General features: G+C 39.3%; 1 protein-coding gene across 2 annotated transcripts in view; it reads left to right on the top strand.

Moving 5' to 3' along the window:
- Positions 1-8,642: 8,642 nt before the first annotated feature.
- The window catches only part of rorb.2.S (RAR-related orphan receptor B, gene 2 S homeolog), a 28,222-nt gene continuing 12,955 nt past the window's right edge, over positions 8,643-23,909 (top strand). The window contains exons 1-3 of one of the 2 annotated variants that reach the window (XM_041579875.1): positions 8,643-10,900; positions 20,463-20,548; positions 23,121-23,262. In XM_041579875.1, the coding sequence (XP_041435809.1) occupies positions 10,894-10,900; positions 20,463-20,548; positions 23,121-23,262 (235 nt within the window). In that variant the 5' untranslated portion in view covers positions 8,643-10,893. The remainder of the gene's footprint in view (positions 10,901-20,462; positions 20,549-23,120; positions 23,263-23,909) is intronic. The other variant, XM_041579874.1, reaches the window with a different exon arrangement.

The raw sequence follows: 23,909 nt of genomic DNA, 5'->3' as shown, positions 1-23,909 counted from the left end.
TGGGCTAATCCTGCCCCTATTTTCCTGCCCAGATTACTGTGCAGTAGATGGCTAACCATTGTTCTGAAGTTGCTGAGCCTTTCTCTCTTCTGTCTCCCTTACTGTTTTTCCAGGGAGGCAAAGGATCCTCCCTATCCCCTCATGGTGGACACAGAGACATATATGGTGAAAAAATCTGTGGAGGTCACAGCCTTCATTTAACAATTAGCCAAAAAGGACTAGGTCCACCCTGACCCCAGCTGCGGATTCTACTATTAAAATGTGGGCTCACTGCCCGGATTGTAAACCATGGAGCAGGGATCATGGGGCAGTGCACCCTCCATTACCGAACCGTAAGATGGCTCGTCCCCTTCTGCAATAAAAAGACAGATCACAAGTTAGGACTCTTTACTGTGTCATTTATGGGCCTTATGTTTCTCTTGTATTTTTGACATCCATCTCACCATCATTTTTATCCTTTCACTACTTTTGACCCCATTGCTGCTTCAGTTGCTGCACCTATTTTTAAAGAATGGGATCCAAACCTCTTTGAATCCCACTCGTTATCAATCACCACTTTCTTCAGTACCTGCCTGAACTGGAAAAGCTGATAGGGGGGAATGTATCTTTATGTATTAAGAGCAGTTGCCCCCCCTGGTGGGTGTGCAGCCATATATTCCTGTACTAACTTGACTGGGAATGATGTCTCCCTTGTTTCTTGTATGCTTACCCTTCTAATGTAAATTAGAATCTTCTTATCCTGTATTAGCATGCTTGTACATTAAAGTTCCTCCAAACAAAAGTTTCCAAAGTTTTCCAAAACAGACCATCCACAGTTCTTCTTGCAGGGGTTCACTAACTGCCACAAATTACCAGGGTATTTATGAGCAGATTTTGATGCATTAGGAGCAAGCTTAAAGAAAAGATCCCGCTTTTCCCTAGACAAAGCATCTGCCATTGTGTTCTCTACACCTGGAACATGCTGCACTTTAAGTGATATATCAAACTTCATGCAAATTAACACTAGATGCCTCAGCAGTCTAATCACCTGGGTTGAGTCAGATTTTTTGTTAACCCTATCATATGCCATTCCTGCAGCCACCTACCAGCACACAATTTCCCAGCAAAATAAGCCCCAAAACCAATGCTACCAGATGCGTACATGAGCAGCTCCAACTCTTGGCTAAGCTTAACCTCCGATATCCATATTCTTATAACATTAAACCTGGATAGAAAATTGTCCCAAATCCTCCCTCAATTCCTTTGTTCTGATCTTATGAATTTTTTTTTATCCCTGCTGTGGATTTTTCCATCCTCCTATTGAATATGGGGATTATTCTACATGCAAAGTTCAACAGTTCCATCAACTGCTGCATTTTTTTTAAGGATACCTTGCTAGCTATTGTAATTTTTTGCTAGCTTGTTTTGTCTTCTCTAATTTATCCCTGGGGAGCCTATATTTCTTGGCTTTTGTATCTATCTCAATACCTATAAAAGTCAACCTTTTCCTTTATTACCTTGGAAATATTTTTTAATGCTAAGATTTTTCCTCCTTCTTTCTTGCTATCAGACAAATCTGAATCAGAATCTGACTCAATGCCGATTCTTGTACTGAAACTGTACCACTCGCCACTGCTGCATTAGGGCCTTCATCCTGCACTGGTTGAGCTGATGTGGAAGTTGATGCTTGTTCTTGCTGACTTGCATGCTGACCCCTATTTCCATCTTGTTTCTGTGTCCTCTCTCTCCTCCATTGTCACCAACTCTTTTCCTCTTCGCTGTTCCTCAAATAGAAACTTTGCATACAGTTAGTTCTCCTATACATGTCATCCTGCTGCATGAACTTGTGCGTGAATGACAAAATTTGTATTCATAATCATCATTAACTTAATAATTGTCCTCCTCAATATCATTCTCTTCCTCCTAATAATCCTCAAAATCATTGAAGTGCCAATACTGCTGTCCTCGTCTATACCTAGGCATCAACGCATTTTGTTCATAAATTGGTCAGACATTTCCCCTTAATCTAAAGCTACCACCTCCATTTGTACTCACATTGTGCTGCTTGCCGGCCACCTTTATGGGCGTAGGGACTGCCTCTATACCCCATGCACCTTCACATGAATTGTCCTCTAACCCTCTACTCCATTCTGCATTTTTCGCATTGGTGGCAGTGGAGGCTTGTCTCTTACTTCCTTCTGCATATTTCACATTGGTGGCAGTGGAGGCTTGCTTCAGCTCCCTTTCTCACCCCCACTGTGAGCCTCTGAATTGCTCATTCCCCTTCTCTATCAGATTTCCAGCGTTAAACTCACCTGCATCCCGTTTACCTCTCTCGATGCTTTACTCGTTGCTGAGGAAGTGACATCTTTGCGCCAAACCTCTCTCTCCTGCTTCTCGGTGTTCACACCGCTGCTCCCCTTACAAGCTGGCTTTGTTGAAGGGCACCTGCGCTGGGGTAAAAATGTACCTTACGCATCATCTGCCTGCTGACTTTAATCTGACACAGCTCCCAGTCCTCCTGGAACCTCTTGGGGCGCAGTATTCTTCTTCTTGGCATTCCTCTCCTTTCAATATTGGCTGCTGTGACTTCCATCTTCCAATTTTTCCAGTGAAGATCCACATAGATGTGAAACAGATGACGCTAAAGATTGTCAGATGTGTCCTGTAGAAACAGAAACACAAGTAAGTCTGCCTGCATAACAATTTCCTCATCTTAAAAACCCTGATAATTAATCACCCTCCTTGCTCATTCCCCCAGCCCCCACTTATAATGTTAGATACTATAGATTTACTCATTCGATTTAATACAATCATATCATGTACTGCATTATATTTTTGATATCCCTCAGCTCCTATTTTACATCTGACCCATAGGACCTCAGAAGAGTCCTGTGATTTGACAAGAACTAGGAATGTGCTCTCCACTTACAGAAAGGTTACAGAATGAAAATAGGATCAAATGGCGGAAAAGAAGTAAAAGTCAGAAGCAGAGCAAGTTGAAGGAGTGTCTTTTGGAATCAAAGTGGAGATATAGGGAGGGGCTTCACTGTTAATTGGAGGTTGATTTGAGAGACAGTGAAAGGCTTTGCATTGGGGAGCATCCAGGTCTGGTCTGGGATTCAAAATAGGCCCTACAGGCATAGGCATTACAAGTATACAGAGGTCCAAACAGGCCCAATACAGAGGTCCAGACCCTCCTACAGGCCCAATATATAGTGACAGCTTATGGCAGCTTACAGCAGTCCCTCTGGCTTTTTCCAGAATATACAGATTGCCAGTATGGGCGTGGGAACATAATTTAATGATTCTAGTAGCAGCATAGTGAAGTTGTGTAAAATAGTACATTGGAATGGTCATATAAACCAATGTTAAGATGATGAAATTGGGGTGTTTAAAGAACAAATAGGAGTCTAAAATAATCACAGGCAGTAGCCTGTGTAGTTGACTTAAAGCTGATGTTGTCGACTGTAAGTGAAACTTGAGGTACAGGAAAAGATAATGGTGAAAGTACAATGAATTCCATTTTAAAAAGGATTGGTTTTATGTGGTGTGTAAAATATAGGAAGAAAAAACACAATTGCAAAATGGTAACTAAAGTAAAAGTTAAGAAAATATTATTGTACTGTATATATTTTGCAATGCAAAAACATTTTGTATGCAAAAGTCCATCATGTTCAACCCCTCCAAATGAAACCCACCACTCTATGTGCTCACATAAACTATATATATACCAATATCTAAATTAATTGTAGATTTTAGTATCACTATAGCCTTGAAAATTATGCTTGTCTAAGAAATCATCAAAGCCCCTTTTAAAGGCATTAACGGAATCAGCATTACACAACCTCACTGGGAAGAACCACCTACGCTACTTTAAATAAAAGTTATTTTCCAATAGTCTGAAGGGGTGGCCTCTGGTACAGTGATCCTCTTTATGGGTAAAAAGGTCCCCTGCTATTTGTCTATAATGTCCTCTAATGTACTTGTAAAGTATAAACATTTCCCCTCACAAGTGTCTTTTTTTTTTTTTTCCAGAGAAAACAACCCCAACCATGACTACCCTCATAATTTAAATCTTCCATTCCTCTAGCCAGTTTAGTTGCACATCACTGCACTCTCTTCAGCTCATTACCGGTAATATCTTTACTGGAGCCCAAAACTTGCTTTATTAGTCACAGAATGAAACTGCCTGGAATTAGACAACTTGTTATCTACAAAAAACCCTAGATCCTTCTCAGTTAAGGAAACTCCCAACACACTGCCATTTAGTGCATAACTCCATTCCAGTTTCAGAATGCACAAACAGTAATCAACGGCCTCTTTTATTCGTTTTGTTTTGCTTTTTTCAAAGGTTTATTGAAAGATTCTTACATAACATTACAGAGTATGCACTTTACAGAAATCATTATTGCACATTCAAATAATTTAAAGCTACAGTAACACAGTGAAAATCAAACCAGTATACAATATACACTGTAGATATGCTAGGTAACTATAGGAAGGGGAAGATATGGCAGAGCATTATTCTTATTCATTATATAATTATAATTGTTATAATTATTAATTATGTATTAATTATTATATTTATAGTATTTATAAAATGCTAACATATTCTGCACCATTGTAAAATAAATGGGTGTATACATTAAACATATAAGAAAACATAACAAAAAACAACCAATACAAGAGGAATGGAGTGCTATATTTTTTTCTTTGTTATGTAAGTACTGGCATCGGACCTGCTATCCTGTTGGATAATGAATCGTCATATTTCGATGGATCCATAGAAACTGATCACTCCTGATAATTGCTACATGTTTGTTTTTAAATATTCCCCTTGTAATCTTGCTGATAATGAAGCCCTTGTTTTTCTTTTTTTTTTTTTAATTTTTTTCACACACATTTTTTTTTTTCACTCCAGCAATCTATGTTTATCTTTTATTCAGACCCCTGTGTTCTTGTTATTTTATTTTTTATTGCCTGATATTTTTTTTCCTTTCATTTGTGGAAACTGGTTTTGTAACTTGAATATTGTATTGCCTTACACCTTTGCAATCTGGGTCAGTGGGCCATAAAGTTCCAAGATATCTGATCGGTCCATTTGGTAGCCCAGCTCAGAGTGCAATTGCAATCGTGAATGAATTGTGATATGATAAATACATAACAAGGGAAAGAAGCATTACATATCCTTATTGGAAGGTTTCTCACAATCATGCACAATGTTTCTAGGTACTGTGCTATTATGTTTTGTTCATAAAAATGCAAAAAAAATGTTTTACAGACTTTTTAGGTGTTATGTCTGCTGTGTGATATAAACAACATTATAGACTATTTTAAACAATAATTATAACTTTGATTTTACTATAATTTGAATGAGTATCTAGGATAGTAAATAAGCATTACTCCCAACTGGTATTATGGCTGACCTCCCTGACCTAATGTGACTTTGTCTTAGAACAATGGCACATGGGCCCTTAGAGTGATTTAAAGGAGAAGTAAACCCTAAAAATGAATATTCAAATGCAATATTTTATATAAAAATCCCTAAAACAGAAATTATTCATCCCAGTGCTACAACTATAGAGGAAGCAGACCTTACAGTTGTGGGGGGTGGCTGTTGCATAGGGAGGTCCAGATCATGGGGGTCAGCTAACTCCAAAAAATGTGTGCAATGGGGCAGATGGCATGCAATTGGCCTGGGAGGAGGGGCAGGTGGATCATAGTCCATGCTGGTCCCCTCTAAAGAAGTTTTTTTTTTTCTTCACTGGGTGGGTGGGGTCAGTGGCGCATTGTTGCGCCCTTCAAAAGTTGTACACAGGAACTTGTCATCTTGAATTTTGTTCGTCATTCTTTTTAGAGTCCGTGAAATTGAACACATGAACAGTTCAGCTTCGGAATTCTTTCAGAAGTTGGTGGAGGCCTAAGAGCCCAGAGTGTTGAATCGGTTTTTGGGCATCTGAAGAAAAATCTATCGAAGATTGTTGGGTTCAAGAATATATACCAGAGGTTCAAGGTCAACCAGGAATCAACAAGAAAAAGACCAGAGTATAAACTCATTTGCTTTTCTGTAAGATAGTTATGCTGATTCTGTTCCAGGAAGAAGGGGATGGAGTCCTAGTTAATACCAAGTTAAAAAGCAATTAATCCAAAAAGTCAATTACAACAGCATTATCAGTGATAAAAAAAAAATAATAGGCTCCTTTGTCAAACTGAGTAACATTTTACAGGCAAAAACAAAAAAAATCCAGAAAAATAATTACATACCGTATAATCTGAACTCTGCGTACAAAAAAATAGTAGGCAGAAAAGTATGAATTTTTGCTATTTTATGTGCTACTGAGGGTTTATGTGCCTTAGAAAAGACAGACAAATACAAAAGTACAGAGGAGCAGGACGACCACAGGCTATGCAGCAAAGCATAAGAGGCGTGGAGTCCCAGGAACCACTGGTCCTAGTGTTTGGACCAAGGAGGCAGAGGCAGGTCTGCTTCTTGCAGACCGAAGCAAGCTATATTGCAGCACAAGTAGATTATAAGGCAGGGAGTAGATCAAGGAAATGCACGTAAAGCCTAGCAAAATCACTTTTGAAGAATAAAAGTGGCTAAACTGTTCATGCAATATATTCAGGAAATGGTCAGTACTTAAAAGATACTCAGTCTCCAGAAGTGACTGAATTACATTGTAACATATTATGTAGTAGTTGAACTACAGTTGAGTGGATGAATCACATGACTACACATATTAAATGTACCCCATCATTAAAGGGGGCACCTTTAAATTTAATGGTATTTTATATAATGTCCTATTCCTTGCAACTTTGCAATTGGTCTTCATTTTTTATTTAGAGTTTTTGAAATTGTATTCCTTCATCTTCTAATTTTTTCCCCACTTTCAAATGGGGGGGGGGGTGTCACTGACCCTGGGAGTTAAAACCTATTGTGCCTACAATCTCATTGTTATTGTTACATTCTTTCTTTCTTCCTTATCTGCCTACTGTTGTTAGGGTAAACTAGACAGCCAATTTGGCTGCTGAAGTACCAAACTGGAGAGCTGCTGAACAAAAAGCTAAATACTGTAACTGAATACTTGATGCCATAGCTTTTCTGCCCTACGAGACTGGATGGACTGGATGGAAAGTATTTTCTTATTCCATAGAGCAGGGGAAATTACCAGACTCCATTAACTCAGCAATGATAGTGGTTATCCACAAAGAAGGGAAAGACCAAACCCTATTTAGTTCCTATTGTCCCATCTTGCTGATGCAAAAATATTTGCAAAACTGCTAGCTAGTAGGCTAAGTAAAGTTATTATTGAAATTATCCACCTGGATCAATCGGGCTTCATGCCAGGCAGGTCCACAAATATAAATATCTGCAGGTTATATACTAATAACTATGCACACCTCTCAAACCAAGGCATTTGATTCAGTTGAATGGCCCTACCTATGGCAAGTGATATGGCACAGATTTGGCCTGGGAGACAAATTCATCCAATGGACCAAAATCTTGTACCAAGCCCCGCAGGCATTAGTGAGAGTAAATAACATCTGCTCATCTGCCTTTACTGGTTGCCCCCTCTCCCCCTACTATTTGCATTGAACATAGAGCCTCTTGCCATACAAATCCGAACTGAACCAACATCCCATGCCTCAAGATAGGGACAGTAAAGGAAAAATATTGTTGTACACTGATGATATATTATTATACCTAGAGAGTCTTGGGCAACCACTCCAAGAAGCCCTTCAGCTCAATGACAAATTTGAAAATTTTTCATGACTACACATAAACTGGGATAAATCCAGCATTTTTCCAGTTGACAACAATATCTCCCCTCAGAACCCCGCCTCCACCTCAAATGGGTACACAAATTGAAATACCCAGGTATAATAATAAAGCAAGATGCAACCAAGTATAACATAGATAATTTACAGCCTATCACCTGCTCCTGTAATGTGCAACTCGCTTGGTCTAAACTTTTCCTGACCTACCCAAATTATTGTACATCTTCCACAATTTCCCAAGGCTTATACCCAAACAATTAATACTAGAAATTGAAAGTATGCAAATATAATTTGTGTGGAACTACAAAGTCCCTAGGTTTGGTCCCTAAGGCAAAACCTAAGGCAAGGCCTGGGTCTGCCTAACCTTTACCAATATCACATAGCCTCTCAATTTTATTACCTCTCCTGGTGGTTCAACCAAATAACCCCTATATGGCCCTGCAAGCAACCATTGTGGGTACCATAGCAACTTTACATTACGCTCCATACAGGAAAAAATGTGACCCTGGTTTTGACCACCTAATATTGATGGACACAGAGTGAGTCTGGGCTCATTGGTCTTTGACCAAATCAAACTGGTGAAACCTGAAAACCCGCCAAAATGTTTTACCTGCCTGCAACTACAGCATGCATTTCACTAACAATTCCAGCAACTGCAGCTGAACTATGTATTTGAAATTAGTGTTTCTTTCCAAGGCATGAGTTAGTAGAGGCACCAGGGGAGGTGGTCACTGCCCCCCCCTTTATTTTATTTTTACAAAGGACTGTATCAGCATGTTTGTGCAGGCCCGGACTGGCAATCTGTGGGTTCTGGCAAATGCCAGACGGCTGCTATAAGGTGCCATAGAAAGTAAGTATTTAGTGGGCTGGTGGGGACTGTTTTGGCCTCTGTGTGGGCTGATTGGGCCTCTTTGTACCTGAAATGTCAGGGCCTATTTTAATTCTCAGTCCGGACCTGTGTTTGTGAGTCTGTAATGCTTAATACTGGTAAGAGCTCCAAAATCTACTGCCCACGCCTGTATTCTATCTGCTATTTTCTATTTTGCATGCCTTTCCTCTGATTGGTTTATTAACTTTACAGGAAGTAAGTGGCTCTTCCCCTTCAAAGATTAGCAGCTGTGCTACAGAGTAGGACCAGGGTTGCCATGTTGGGCTATTTATTTCAAGCTCAGGTGGGTTTCCAAAGTACAAATTAGCCAAGGTACAAAATTGGGCTAGTTTTGGAGCCTTGGCGGGTTTGTACTTTGAAAGCTAGCCAAAGCTTTTTACCCCCAGTGTGCCATTGCAGTGCATGTTGGGTAATATAGTTTTTATTCAACAAATGCTGACAGCCAAGGAAAATGTGCGACTACAATACCCAGAATGTTAACAGAGTAGAAAGGTGTAGAAAGCAACTCCATTTCTATTTGCTGCAGTTTCAGCCCATCAGTCCCAACCTGTCTGTACTACAGCCTGCAGCCCACTGCATCTGGTATGTGATTATTACATGTGCCATGCAAATAGAATGATAAATATAGTTAGCTGCTTTTATAAGCTGTTGTCATATTGATTGTTCAGTGTTCAAATTGGACTATTTTTTGGGCTACTTATTGGCTGGTTCGAAATGTAAATCTGGAAACCCTGAATAGGACACTGCTGTTGCTATGCTATTGCTAACTCACTTCAGCTTTGTCAAGTAAAAGTTAACCTTCACATTGATATTGCACAATCTATTTTTATTTAACGACAGGATTACCATTGTATATTTGAGCTGCTACCTTTCCTTCATGTGATTGTATAGTGAAGGGCCTAGGCTTGTAAATGGCTGCAGGCCTGCAGCAGCTGCTGCTGTGAAAGAGGGAGGGGGGAGCATACTCAAAGCACTTGTCACACTGAGTGACTTTCTTTCATGCAAACTATGGGCTACAAATGCTGGGAGAGGGAGTGGGGCTTGCTATGGAAAAAGCAGAGTCTTATGCCGTGTTGGACTGGGATGCCAGGGACCCACCAGAATTCCTTAGACTATGGGCCCACTTTTCAAACTATTATTCCTCCTCTCCTTACCCAACCTAGTTTTTTATCTCTATAAACTATACTATATTCTTCCATTATTAAGCTCCATAAAGAAATAGGGAATGCCAATGAAATAGGCCAAATGGTTAGAAGCAAGAGACCCACTGACACATGGGCCCACCAGAAGTTTTCCTAGTATCCCAGTGGGCCAGTCCAACACTGGTCTATCTTCCAAGTCGCCCATACTGCTTACACAATAAAAATCTGTCCCCTTGGAAACTTTCTCCGGTGCCTCTTAAAGTATTGCGGCTATCACAATAAGTTTTAAATGGTGCATCTGCCTTAATCAAGATATAATCGTCCCGAAACATAGGTTAACATGTTTAGGGGAACATAATCTATTATTTTTTTGGATAGCAGTGAGAAAAGGTAAACAACCCCTTTAAGGCAGCATGCTAGAACACTGGACTAACAGCTGACAGGGGGCCGGGCACCTCACACGTCAGTAGAGGAGGTTTACCAGCAACTACGTTCAAAGAAGAAACGGTGTGGTGCACAAAAAGGGGCGTGCTTGCTATGAGTCGCTACTGCCAATTGGAAAATGCTAAACTGGAGAAGTAGTTTGGCAGCTGAGAGGACTGGAGTGGGGACAGGACCAAGACATTACTTTTCAGGATATAGGATTGAGGTGCATGCTAGAAATCTTGCACGGAATAAGGAAGACTATGCAAGTCCTGCTGTGCTAATCCTATTAAGATTAACAAGAGGCGCTGTATACTGCGTTCCACCGAGACTATCACTAGCTGTACGTGCATCAGCTGGACTCTAGCAAAGGATTGAGCCAACCTAGCAGACTGTGTGTGACATACAGAACTGATGCTGTCAGTGTATCACTGTGCTGAGCAGTGCCTACTGGAACCTTATCATTCTGAGCACTGGAAAGCTACAAGAGCGTGTTAAGTTTCCAAGAAAAAGAACCTGGTAGCTGTTCTAAAGAACATATTAAGGCTGTTTTACTGTTGCACAGCATTAGAAAAGAACTAAGTTGCTCATCCACCCTGCCCCTGGTACTCACAGTCCAACCCACGACCTAAAGCTACATATCATTCATGTTTGAATTAACCCCATCCTAACATCACCATGAGAGGTAAGCAAAGCATTCCTGTCAATGTTCACTTGGCATATCCTTAAAATAATTGTGTGTATATCTATCTGTTTATGTAATAAATGCTCAAGAACCACTAGAAGTATAATACACCCTTATAAAAATGCTTGGTGCATTTTAAGCATTATTTTGTTACCACTCTACCATGTTCATCTGCTGTTCCATGTCCAACTACTTTTTCTATGTGTAAAATTAAACTTTTTGGCATAATGTATTTTTTTTTACTATGGAAGACTATATTTTTCATTTAATAATGATCTTATCCCTCAGTCTCCCATTTGGCTCTGCATTAGGTATACAATGTGCCATCTTTTGTATGATGTGTCTAAAAGGAGCATGGTCACCTACTTGAGCACACAACAATGTCCCACTGACCCATATTTATGAGGGCGGAGCTGGTGCAGCATGATAGCCTTGCTGTCACTTAGAGATCACATCCAAGCCATTAAAATTGAGTGTAAAATAGTAGAACTCCACAAATGCTTCCAATGGCACCCAAACAAAAATGTTAACTGCTGCCTGTCACTTTTAATAATGCATACTGAAAGAAGAGTCTTGCCTCAGGTAAGTTGCCAGGGGAATACTAGCAAAGTGGTAGTGTTTCAGGCACAACGTCTCTGTTTTCCTGACTATGCAGGCTTTCTGCAGGCACCTTGCATAGAGAATTGGGTGGGGTGTGGGCTCCTTCTAAAGTTACAAGCATAAAAGCAAGATAAATGACTATTTTTATGCCACCATAATTTCCAATTAAGAGTTACTGCCTGCTCGTTTAATGCCATTGGTGGTATGCCGGATGGCAGTGATACTTCCCGCAGGTCGGGTGGAGGATCTGGAGTGTAAGGGTTGGGTGTGAGACCAGACAACAAAAGTCTTTAAATTAGATGGAAGGTAGAAACACTGCAAGTTATTAGGCATCCCCAGTGACTCTAGGTGCTTACCTAACTCAGGTTTAGGGTTGCCAACTTTCCCCTCTCCCATTTCCGGATGGAGGGGTGTGCAGTGATGTCACAAGGGCGTGGATGTGATATTGGGGGTGGGGATGATGTTGCAGAAGTTGTCACACCAAGCTAATATGGCAGCTGCTATCCTTAACAAACAGAGCTTCTAGAGCTATTTACTCAGGTATGGTATAGCATTCTGCAGAATAAATATAGCCTTATAGCTTGCACTTGTGTGGTTAATCTATTGGCAATAAACTAGTTTGGTAGCTTTCCTTCTCCTTTAAGTGAAAGTGTATCATACAGAGAGTAAGGCAGTTGAAAAATAGTGGAAAAAAGAAAGAATCTTGCAGGATTAACAACTGTTTTTTTGTCATTAACATTTAACAACAAATCCTTTTTTCGATAGGTGTAAATGTATGACCACACTAGGAGAAGAACAATTCATTGCTCTCTAAGGCCAGTGCATTCTTGTAGATGCTCTGCAAAGTTTTTGATGTTCTTGGTCATGTGGCACCAACTTCACCCCACTTTATGTAGGTAGCAGCCTTTTGACAGGGGCTGTCTGATAAACTCAATAATTGTCTTCCAGAAATCTGCCTGATCTATAAAGGATTTAATTGGACTCTGTAAAAATGTAGATATCTGCCTTTATGAACATCAAACAGATTCTAAAAATGGTAGGTGTTCTCACCAGCCTTGGCACCATGTTTTCTAGAACCTCTAGTTCCTTCATCAGCTCTATCCCCAACCAGTCGAAAAGTTCAAGCATACTGGAAGTAAGCATCTCAGCAATCAAGAAATGTTTGTTAGGCATTTTGCAAAAAAGAACATTTTATTTTGAACTACCAGGTAAACCCCAATCGAAGAGGAGACATGATTGCCCAACTTGCCAGTTTTACCTTTACACAAAACCAATCCTTCCTGCTTGTTCCCCAGCACCTGCTTCTTCATTATCCGTATTGCTTCCTGAAGGCTTGCTCAACCGGTATCTGACTAAGAAGGTTAGAAAATTGCAATAATTGAAAAGCGCATTGGTTCAATTATGTGATCCTCTCCCAGTTAGGCTGCCTTGGGGCAAAACATTTGGATCAGTCCAGGCTTTCTCGTGGGTGGCTAAAATGGACAATGATCTATCAGTGTATGGCCAGATCAAGTGATTACATTCTGTCCTGAGCTCAGTGGCCCTGACAGGTTTCTAGTGTATTAAGGAGTTGCATTTTCTGCGGGTTGGCATATTGTAGGAAGCACCCATCAATCAAAAATAAACTCACTCTGCATGGAGAAATATCCAACCTGTGGTAGGTTTAAAACTGAATTGCACAAATAAATACTTTTAATGGCAAAACATCAATGTCACCATCATTATAGAAGTGTCAGTATCACCAAAACTATACTGTTGATCAAATAAGCATTCTGGAATGTGAGGCAACTTTTTGACTTTTTTTTATGTAATTGTAATTTTATACACATATTCCTATACTCCACAGTTCCCTCCCGTAACCAACCACTTATTGAACGAGCACTTAACTTGCAACTATCAACAATGTTATATAAAGGTTGTAGGTTTAATGTTACATCCTTTGTACATATATAAGCAGTCGCATACTGCTCTGAATTTACGTTTGTTACTTGCCTTAAAAACTTACTTATTTATATCCTAGTAGCAAAATGTATACATCCCTTCTACATTACATGACATGTATTTTAGGCCAATATTCAGACTGTAATTATTGGATTCAGAGCTTGTGATGCAATATGAAACTTGAATAATATGTATATTTAATTAGGTTTTGCTATTTTAAGCTTTTTTGTACAATGTTACAAGCATATGACCATACGTACTAACACTAATGTAACCACTGAAACTAACCATTACTATCCATGTAGTAATATCTGACTGCCAAACTGAATCTGTAAACACTACTGCACATTGACTACTTACCTTGTAATTCTTATCCTAAGCCAATATGCCATTTTTCTTGTGTTATTGATCTGTTTTTCTTCACATTCAATCAGGCCCGGAATTGTGGTGAGGCCACAAAGGCCCTGGCCTAGGGTGGCAAAATATTAGGGGCGGTAAAATATCAGGTGCGGCAAAATATTGGGGGCGGCATGCCATCCAGCCACTTTCTGGGGAGCGTTGGGGGCGCTCAGATCTTTTAAGCATTAATTAAACTCAGTAATATTGTTTTGCCTCCAATATGGATTAATTTTTTCTTAGCTGGTATCAAGTATAAAGTATGGGGTATGGAATGGGATACTTTATCCGGAAACCAGATATCCAGAATGCTCCAAATTACGGAAAGGCCATCTCCCATTCTATTTTATCCAAATTTTAAAAAATTATTTTCTTTTTCTCTGTAGTAATAAAACAGTACATTGTACTTGATCCAAACTAAGATATAATTAATCCTTCCTGGAAGCAAAACCAGCCTAATGGGTTTATTTACAAGATTTTCTAGTAGACCTAAGGTATGAAGATCCAAGTTACAGAAAGATCCATTATTCAGAAAACCCCAGGCCCCAAAAATTCTGGATAACAGGTTCCATACCTGCACTGTTTTCATAAAACAGAGAAAAAAAGTAAACATTTTTAAAATAGTGAAATATTTGATTAAAATGGAGTCAGTGGTAGATGGCCTTCCCATAATTTGGAGCTTTCTGGATGATGGGTTTCTAGATAACAGATCACATACTTGTTATAGCTAGCGGAACTATCTGAAATACATAGTGCGCCTTCTTCACATCCAAAGGGCTTGAGAGGAAGCGCATGTGGCGAGACGGATGCGCCGAATATAATGTAAGTAATATAATTGTCGCACCTACAAACTGCGTGCATCAGACACGACTGTCGAATAAAGGCGAAACGTGAGACGTTCGCATCCGACAGTCATGTCGGATGCACGCAGTTTGTAGGTGCCTTTCTATTACTTATTATATTCGGCACATCCATCTCGACGAATGCGCTCCCTCTCCGCACGTCGGATCTAAAGAAGGCGCATCGTTTAGTTCAGCCCTTAAAGAGACCCAACAGTTATGTACAGTTAGAGCATGACTTATAGGCATTATTGTGCTGCAAGGGTGTTGGCACTTAACTACCTTTCACAATGGAGCTTGATAAGCACCCTCCCATACTTTCATGAAATAAATATATACAAATCAACTGTGAGTTGGGGGTGATATGTGAGTGTGAGTGCTAATTTGGGTCGGATTCTGTGCAATGAGAAAACCCTACCTCATCAGTATATATCATGAAATCATGAAAACACTACTGAAGTCTATAGGAAAATTCTAAATTGAATTTTGAAGTTTTTCTTCATCAATACAAATGAGTGAAACTGGCGCATATACATTCACAGAACCACGAAACCTTGCTTAAATGTGTTTTTAGCTATGTAATAGCATATACCTTGCCCTGTCTTGTTAGATAAGCTCCTTTTATTATGCTACAACTGGTCTTTGGAAAAAAATGGCAACATGGGATTCGTTTTTCTACCAACATGGAGCCTTGACAGTAGTGATGTCTGGGTTGACCCCGAAGCCTGCAGTGACCTACAGGTTAACCATCAGTTGGGCAGGTTTAGGTTCAAATTTGGTAGATCATTGCGGTTTAGTGTTGGGTGCAGGTCAGACTGGGGAAATACACTCCTCCTCTGCTCCCAAGGATAGGATCTTGCTGTTAGGGTTGGGTGCTAGTTAAGCTTTTGTAGGACAGCTCCTTAGAGTGACGGAGAAGGCTAGGGTGTGCTCCTATCCCATTGGTTGATGGGAAAGGCAATGGGTGGATAATAATGATATCTGTGTTTTGTTTCTGGTGCAACAGACAATGTTTTGTTGGCAAAACATAAGGCATGGCAAAATTCTAGTGTGAATTGAGATACATTTGGCCATGGGTGAAACTGCACATTTTACTGTCACGTAAGGAAGTTAACCACCCTTTTTTTAATGAAGTAAACCACTTTTTGATGCTTTATTTTCAAGCTGTTACTGTAAATGTTATCATCTAAATGACATGGGGATTTTGCCTGCTTTAAATGAGAGGGAAGTTATGATCATTCTTAATTCTGTAATTGTCTTACTTTATTTTACTGCAATTTATTCGTTTTCTCTGAGCTTGAGTCTAAAAAAGGTTAACCTCTCTAATCTCAGGTTTACGTAACAAAATGTTATTCAGAGTCAGATAAACTGTGTCAGTGGGACAGAAAGCCTGATGGACAGGTTAGGCTACCACTAAACTACAATCCTCTGATGCCTGCCAACCAATTGAGGTTGGGAAATAGTTTCCTGGTTGTGTTCCACATAATCTCAGCAGATGCCTTTTATATAACCACAGGATAATTCATCAGAGGTGGGACTACAAGCCTGCAGCCAATTACCCCTTACATACCATATTAAAATGATATTTGTGCTTTCAAACCACTCCTTCATGATTTTTTTATTGCCTGTCTTTTTCATTCTTCTGCCCTTTTGCATTATTTACATTAAAGAAATAAAAGGACGTGTAACAATGTAGCTTATTACAACATGGAATATGCACAGTCTTGGTACATTGCATACCCGCAATTAACAGTAAACACACTATTATGTACAGTACTTACAGGTATGTTTACTTCTGGGCTCATTTTAAACACTGGGCAAACCTGCATCTGGGACGTAACCTGAGGCAAGCAATAACATTTTTTCTTTTAGTGTTTCACGTACAGCTGGCTGAACAAAGCTCATCATGGTTTGGTTGCCTGGGTTACTGGCCAGGTATATAGATATATATACCATTTGTGTGGATACAGTGATGACCACTTTTCTTTAGCAGTGATAATCTCCCCTTACATAATGGAGCTCACACAATTAAAGAAGAAATAAAGCTTATCCAAAGAAGTGTGCTAGAAACCCTTTAGCATGGAAGACATGTGTCTCTGAAATGACCCAGTAGCTCCCCATCTTCCTTCTTGCTGATTCACTGCACATGCTCTGTGCTGCTGTCACTTACTGAGCTTAGGGACTGACTCACAATACTCATAGTACATAGTACATAGAATTTAAATGTCACAATATAAGGCTGATTAGTAATTAATACAGATAATAGCAGAAACCAGTGCAATTAGTATCAGAATATAATAATCAGCCTTGTAGCAGCATCAGCTTATATTACAGGCCAACCTCATTTCCTGCTTGATAATTTGCGACGGCCCCTAAGCTTAGCTTCTCAACAGCTTCTCAGAGCCCACAGAGCATGTGAGTGTCGCAGACACTTTCCAAGATGGTGACCCCCTGTGACAATTTTTAAGTCCTGGATCATTGCTGCTAATGAGAAACTGAAACTTGAGGCTGGTGCAATAAGTTCGGTATGCAAAATATGGCATTTTTAGCCATATTAATTTTTAGGGTTCAGTTCTCCTTTAAGGCACAGGTTTCATGGGTTTGAGATGAGTTTTTAACTGGGCTTTAAAGGAGGCAATAATGAGCAATTTATTGTCCAGGTTTTATTTTTGGTTAAAAATTTATAAATTTAAAATGAAGTGCCCCTTTATTGGAGCTCTGCTATGAGTCCTGTCCAGTGGAGTAACTACATGTTACTGAGCGCCACAGCAAACGTATTTTAGGGACAACAAAATATCCGGTTATCCTGTTTTACCAATATATATTAAACTTGCTCATTAAAGGGGTGGTTTACCTTCAAACAACTAGTTGGTTTCAGATAGATCACCAGAAATAACGACTTTTTCCAATGACTTTCTATTTTCTATGTGTGACCGTTTTTCTAGTATTGAAGTGTAAAGTGTAATTTCTCTCCTTCTGAAGCAGCTCTGGGGGGGGGGGGGGGGGTCGCCGATCCTGTAAACTGTTCTAAATGGATACATTTAGTTGATACATTTCTTATCTTTGTCTCTGCTGAGCAGAATCTCTGGGTTTCATTACAGGCAGCTGTTAGAATTGATACAATAGTTGCTAATACTCCAGAGATGCTGCTGAGAAATGTATCAACTAAATGTTGCAAAATTGTAACAGTTCAGACTGCCAGACTGAAACACCAGAGACACGAACATTCACCTTTAAACTTAGATTTTGGAAAAAACGTAAAAAATAAATCATGGAAAATAATTGAAAAAAGTCTTTATTTCTGGGGAACAATCTAAAAACAACTGAATTGAAAAAAAGTGTTTGGAAGGTGAACAACCCCTTTAATAAGGGTCTTATGGGCCCCCCTATACTTCCAGGGTCCCCTGCAGCCACAGGGTCTGCTTCCTCTGTAGTTACTACCCTGTCCCTCTTTCAACTGAAGGGTGGGCATGTCCCAAGCACAGTAGGTGGGAAATAGTCAATCACAGGCCTGCATTCACATAAGCAAAGGCAGGCTTCAGTTCCCTATCAGTTCTGGTTGGTCCCAATCTGACAGTGCTGAGTACAGCCTGGTAATGGAGGCAGCAGAAAGTGGGACTTATGGGTGGTACTGGTAGGGTTTTTTGCAGCAATTTTCTATAAATCCCACCATCTATTTCAAAATACATTTATTTAAACTAGTATATAATACACTGGCACATTCTTGTTTTTCAAAACTGAACTGAATTTGGAGAAAAGTTTTTTTTCCTTGAATTGAATCTCGTCCATGACTTTTCACTTGATAAACCATGAGATAACCTTTTCTCACTGAATTGAATCTGGCTCAGTATGTCTCCTTTAATATATTGTAAACACACAAAACAATCTTTATTCACTTGTTTTCTGTGAATAACGATCCTTTCAGTTGTGTTTTTTACACACACCCATAATTTCCCATTGTATGACACATGTTAAAGATAGTATATGGGTTGAAAATATTCTGAAATGTTTAAAAAATGCACAATATTAGTGCACTCATTAGTTTTACCTATATATATTTGTGTTTAAGATATAACAGCATTGATATGTTCCATGTATAAGTAGCCTTAAGGCAAGGACAAATAGGGTGTTGTATCACCTCCTTTCCTCACAGGCGACAAAGTGCCCAAAAATACATTTTCATCCAGAAGAATGGATCAAAATGTACTAATGGGCACATGTTATCTGTGTGAGGTGATTTCCTGCTGGCCACAAAGAACCACATCTATCATTGCCCTTTGAGAGCATGTGTGACACAGACACACAAGCAAAATGGGGAAAGAGAAAAATGAAGCAAACAATAAAAACGCAAAAGGGTGTAGGTATAGAAGGTTTTAGAATACAAAAAAAAGCAGGCCCGGATTTGTGGAAAGGCCACCTAGGCCCGGGCCTAGGGCGGCAGGATTTTGGGGGGCGGCATGCTGCCGAACCACACCCACATTGGGGATGCGCTGGAGATACAATAATTTTTTAATTTTTCAGTGCACCAATCCCCATTACTCCAGTCCAGATGATGAATTACAGATGAATTACATTACTATTACAGACCTCAATAGCTTCCTCCCAAAGTTTGCAACCAAATGGCTTTCGCAGTGTATGTAATAACATTTTTTTGCCATGAATATTTAACCAAACTCTAGAGAAGATGTTAACGCTAACTTTTTCTTAGCAATATAATATTCACTAGCCAATGTGAACATTACATTACTTGTACATTACTTGTGAAGTTGCGATTTTTAATTAAATGCCTTTAAAAAGTGAAGGAGAAAAACCAACAGAGAGGCACTGTTGAAACCTATAAAGGAAAATGTTTAAAACATTTTTACTCTGTTTTCTTTGTTAGTCGTGATGGTGTTGTGAAAAGGGTCTTGTTACAGGGGTGCGGACAGTAAAGAAGTGCAGCTATCTGGTACACTGGTGTAGGGGCCCAGTCATTTTACATGATCTGGTAACCTGAGTGTCGTGGAAACCCAGGTACAAAATTATGGTTACTTTTTCTGCAGGGCAAAATGAAGGACAGCTATGTTTGGAAGATACTAACAGAAAAATAAGAAGGATGAGAACATAATGATAAATATAAAGACAAAGTTGAAAATGAAAATGCTTCCTAGCACGGCAAAAAAAAAATATTGTAGTAGTATAAAAATGTTGTCTCTGTAATCTGCGTGCATTGGCAGCATCATCACCATTTTAGGCTGTTTAATTATTTGTAGAATTCAGTATATTATCTTTTGCTATTATTAATAATAATAATAAATAATAATAAAAGAATGCCAATTCTGTGCTAATGCAATACCCTCATTTTAAGACAAAGAAAAGGATGAGTACAATTAAGCACAGTACCCTCTTTACATGGTTTATGGTTAAAAGTACATAAAACAAGACTGTGATTGTTACATATACAGTAGATTTATGAATTTAGATAAATAAAAAAATGTAATTAATTATTGAATATATATATGTGTGTGTCTGTGTGTGTGTGTGTGTGTGTGGTATGTTTATTTGTTTATTTATTTATCGGTCAGCCAATGAATCCAAATGATTTGTAAAATAGGGACATCTGGTGGACATGTGGAAAACTGCCAATTCACAAGTATTTCATTTTTAGATTAAAAGTGGAATGTTTAGTCAGGTTCTGTTACTTTTAGATCCCCACTGTAAAGGAAACAATATTTCCCTATGCATAATAATGTTCCTGTTAGGTATAAATAAATAAATATGTACCACCTGCCATTTTTTTTTCACAGCACAGATAGAAGTAATCCCATGTAAAATATGTGGAGACAAATCATCTGGAATTCATTATGGTGTGATTACCTGTGAAGGATGTAAGGTAAGTGTTTTGCATCAACTCAACACAAAACTTCACATTCTAGTTTAAGGAGAACTCAACCCCCCAATTAAGAAAAAACCCTACCTACTGATCTAGATAGTCCCCCTCCCCCTCCCTGCTTCCCCTGGCATACTTTAATAGCCTTCAAAATGTCCCTAATATATTTTCTCACCTAACACTGCAGAGTTAATGCAGCTGAGCTTGTGGGTGCCATCTTTCGGATCTTCAGATTTTTTCAGGTCCTCTTCAGCAATTTCTGGCACTTTTGGCACATGCACAGTCGGTATGAACTGGAAGACTGCTCCAACTGCACATGTGCCAATGCTGCGCTCTATTCCAAATGAAGACCGGCAATATGGAATATGGTGCCCACAAGCTCCTCTGAGCTTATTCTGCACTGTTAGGTGAGAAATATTTTAGGGATATTTTCAGGGCTATTGAAGTATGCTGGGTGAAGCAGGGAGGGGGACTATAGCTTAGTAGGTAGGGGCTTCTCTTAATTGGGGGGTCTAGTTCTCCTTTAAGCAAAACACATGGAATCTGCTGGTATCTTAAAGGGGTTGTTCACCTTTCAAACACTTTTGTTTTCAGATCATAAACATTTTTCAATTGCTTTTTTTTTTTTTTTACTGATTTCCAAAGTTTAAAGTTTAATGTTCCTGTCTCTGGTGTCTCAGTGATCCAGAAGCATCTGAACTGTTACAATTTGCTACATTTAGTTGATACAATTAGTTGATACATTTCTCAGCAGCATCAGTGGAAAATTCGCAACTTTTGTATCAACAGCTGCCTTTAATGAAACTCAGGGATTCTGCTCAGCAGAGACAAAGATAACAAATGTATCAACTAAATGAATCAATTTAAAACAGTTAACGAGTCGGTGACACTGCTCCCAGAGCTGCTTTTAAAGGAGAAAAATGAAACGTTACACATCAATATTAGAAAAATGTTCCGAAATATAAAATAGAAAGTAATTGGAAAAAGTCTTTATTTCTGGTGATCTATCTGAAACAAACTGAACTGAAAAAAAGTGTTTGAAGGTGAACAACCCCTTTAAATGTACTATTAATTTGTGTAAATCCCACTTCATTAATCTTGCTGTGCAGTGATCATTTTATGGCCACTGAAAATGCATTTTAATCACAGACATAAAAAATTGTACAGATAGGGCCCCAAAGTCAACAGTTTTACAAGCCCATAGGCCCCCACGATTTGGCACCTCTCACCACATTGCCCCAACTGCCTCTGTAGCTTTTACTCTCATCGGGCATTTGTAATCCCCCACAAGTTGCACTTCCACTCTTGGTAGTACTGCACTGCAGATACTGCCTTTTGTGCTGCCCTAAGGCCTGGCTTTATGTTCCCTTTTGAAAATGTCAGTACCTGTAAATCTATTTCTATAAATCACTATTCAAACAATTAAGCCTACCTGCTCCTAACATTATACATGTGGCAAGGCTACAAAGGCCCAGGCCTAGGGCGGCGCAGATAAAGGGGTGGCATGCTGCCCAGCCGCATTGGGGTACTGACCCTCTGTAAGTGATCGTGATTGCACAAGATCCTGAGGGTGGGGAGGACAGTGGAAGATGCCTGCCTATGAGCCCCGTTCCCCTGAATGTGCACGATCCTGGGGGGGGGGGTGCAGGCAGGGGCAGAGGATGGTGCCGGTCTCAGGGTGCCCAGCCCTATACATACAGATGAGCTCAAACTGGGATAAGAAGTGTCTCAAAGAAGTGCATAAAGCTTTTGTAATGATGTCCACTGCACTCTATATATTTTAGTATTCAAGAAAGCAGTGCCATTAAAAGATAATCTACATGGACATCTGAAGCTCACTTTTACGTTTAGATAAATAATTGGGACACATCTAGTATCTATATACTTATCTCATACTATGGTATTATACTTGAAGGTAAAGGTGTTTAGTGAGGACTTCCATATTTGAATCAACAAGTAGCAACTGGATTGAAGGCACTAACACAGAATTTTATCGTAAAAACATGCACTCTATATATTTTAGTATTCAGTGTAAGAAAGCAGTGCCATTAAAAGATAATCTACATGGACATCTGAAGCTCACTTTTACGTTTAGATAAATAATTGGGACACATCTAGTATCAGTATACTTATCTCATACTATACTTGAAGGTCGAGGTGTTTACTGAGGACTTCCATATTTGTAGCAACTGGATTGAAGGCACTAACACAGAATTTTATTGGCCGTGGGAGTATTCTTACAAATAAATCCTGCACTGGCTAGTGTTCCTATTCAATGAACAGAATCTGGCCAGGGCATATTGGGCAGAAAAATTGTAAAGAACAACATGTTTTTACGATGTGCCAGGTGAGCATATAGTCAGTTTGCAAAAAACATATACACAGAAATACCTAATTTCACATATTGAAGGGAAGCCATGCTAGTGCATCTTCCCACTTTGCCATGTTATTTAAATGGTTTATCTAAAATCCTTTCTATGTTAGGGCTGTTTTTTTATATATATATATGCTGGTAATAAGTGGTATCTTATGTCTTTTTACATTTTGACCTTGAGTTATGATTTATTATTTCTAGGGTTTTTTCAGAAGAAGTCAGCAAAACAATGCAAGTTACTCATGTTCTCACCATCGCAACTGTTTAATTGACCGAACTAACCGCAATCGTTGCCAACACTGCCGACTGCAGAAGTGCCTGGAACTAGGCATGTCCAGAGATGGTGGGTAAACATTGCTGCAACAGATTTAAAAAAAATACATGACAATAATATTAATGGAGATCTGTAACTAAGGCTCACTCATCCAAATTACAACTTACATAGAGACATCTTCATTTGAAAGAGTTTTGTCACCTTTGATTTTCATCCAAATATGAATATTTACTCGGTAAATCTGATTTCACAAATTTACCTGTCACAACACAGGACATGCACATGGGCGAGGATAAAGCTAATGTTACATAGGTAGATTTCCAGGTAAAGAAATGGCTCAAATTTCCATAGACCTTGATGGGAGGCACCATGGGTGGTTTCAAGCATTAGTCATTTGGTGTTATTAGCATAAAGGGAAAGGGACTATTGTCATGGAATTGCTATTGGAAAAACATATGCAGCGTGGCTACTTTCTGAAGTCTCCCAAGGTAGCTTTGGACAGCTTTGCGCCACATATGTTTCCCCATCGTGAGTCCCATGCTAGCTGCTGAAAAGAAAACAAGGGACGTTTTGTTGCTTTCAGTCCCTGAGATTAATCTCAGGCTGCAAAATGTCTTGTCTGCCATTGCCCTGAGATTCAAAAGTTTAACACTTTAATGAAACATTGGGTTGTGGCTTATGGGTAAAAAAGGTTAGAGACCCCAGCTTAGAGTCTA

This window comes from Xenopus laevis, chromosome 1S, assembly GCF_017654675.1.
Source record: "Xenopus laevis strain J_2021 chromosome 1S, Xenopus_laevis_v10.1, whole genome shotgun sequence".
Classification (NCBI taxonomy): Eukaryota; Metazoa; Chordata; class Amphibia; order Anura; family Pipidae; genus Xenopus; species Xenopus laevis.
The sequence above is the reverse complement of the archived record's forward strand: the minus strand, read 5'-3'. Positions and strand labels throughout refer to the sequence as shown.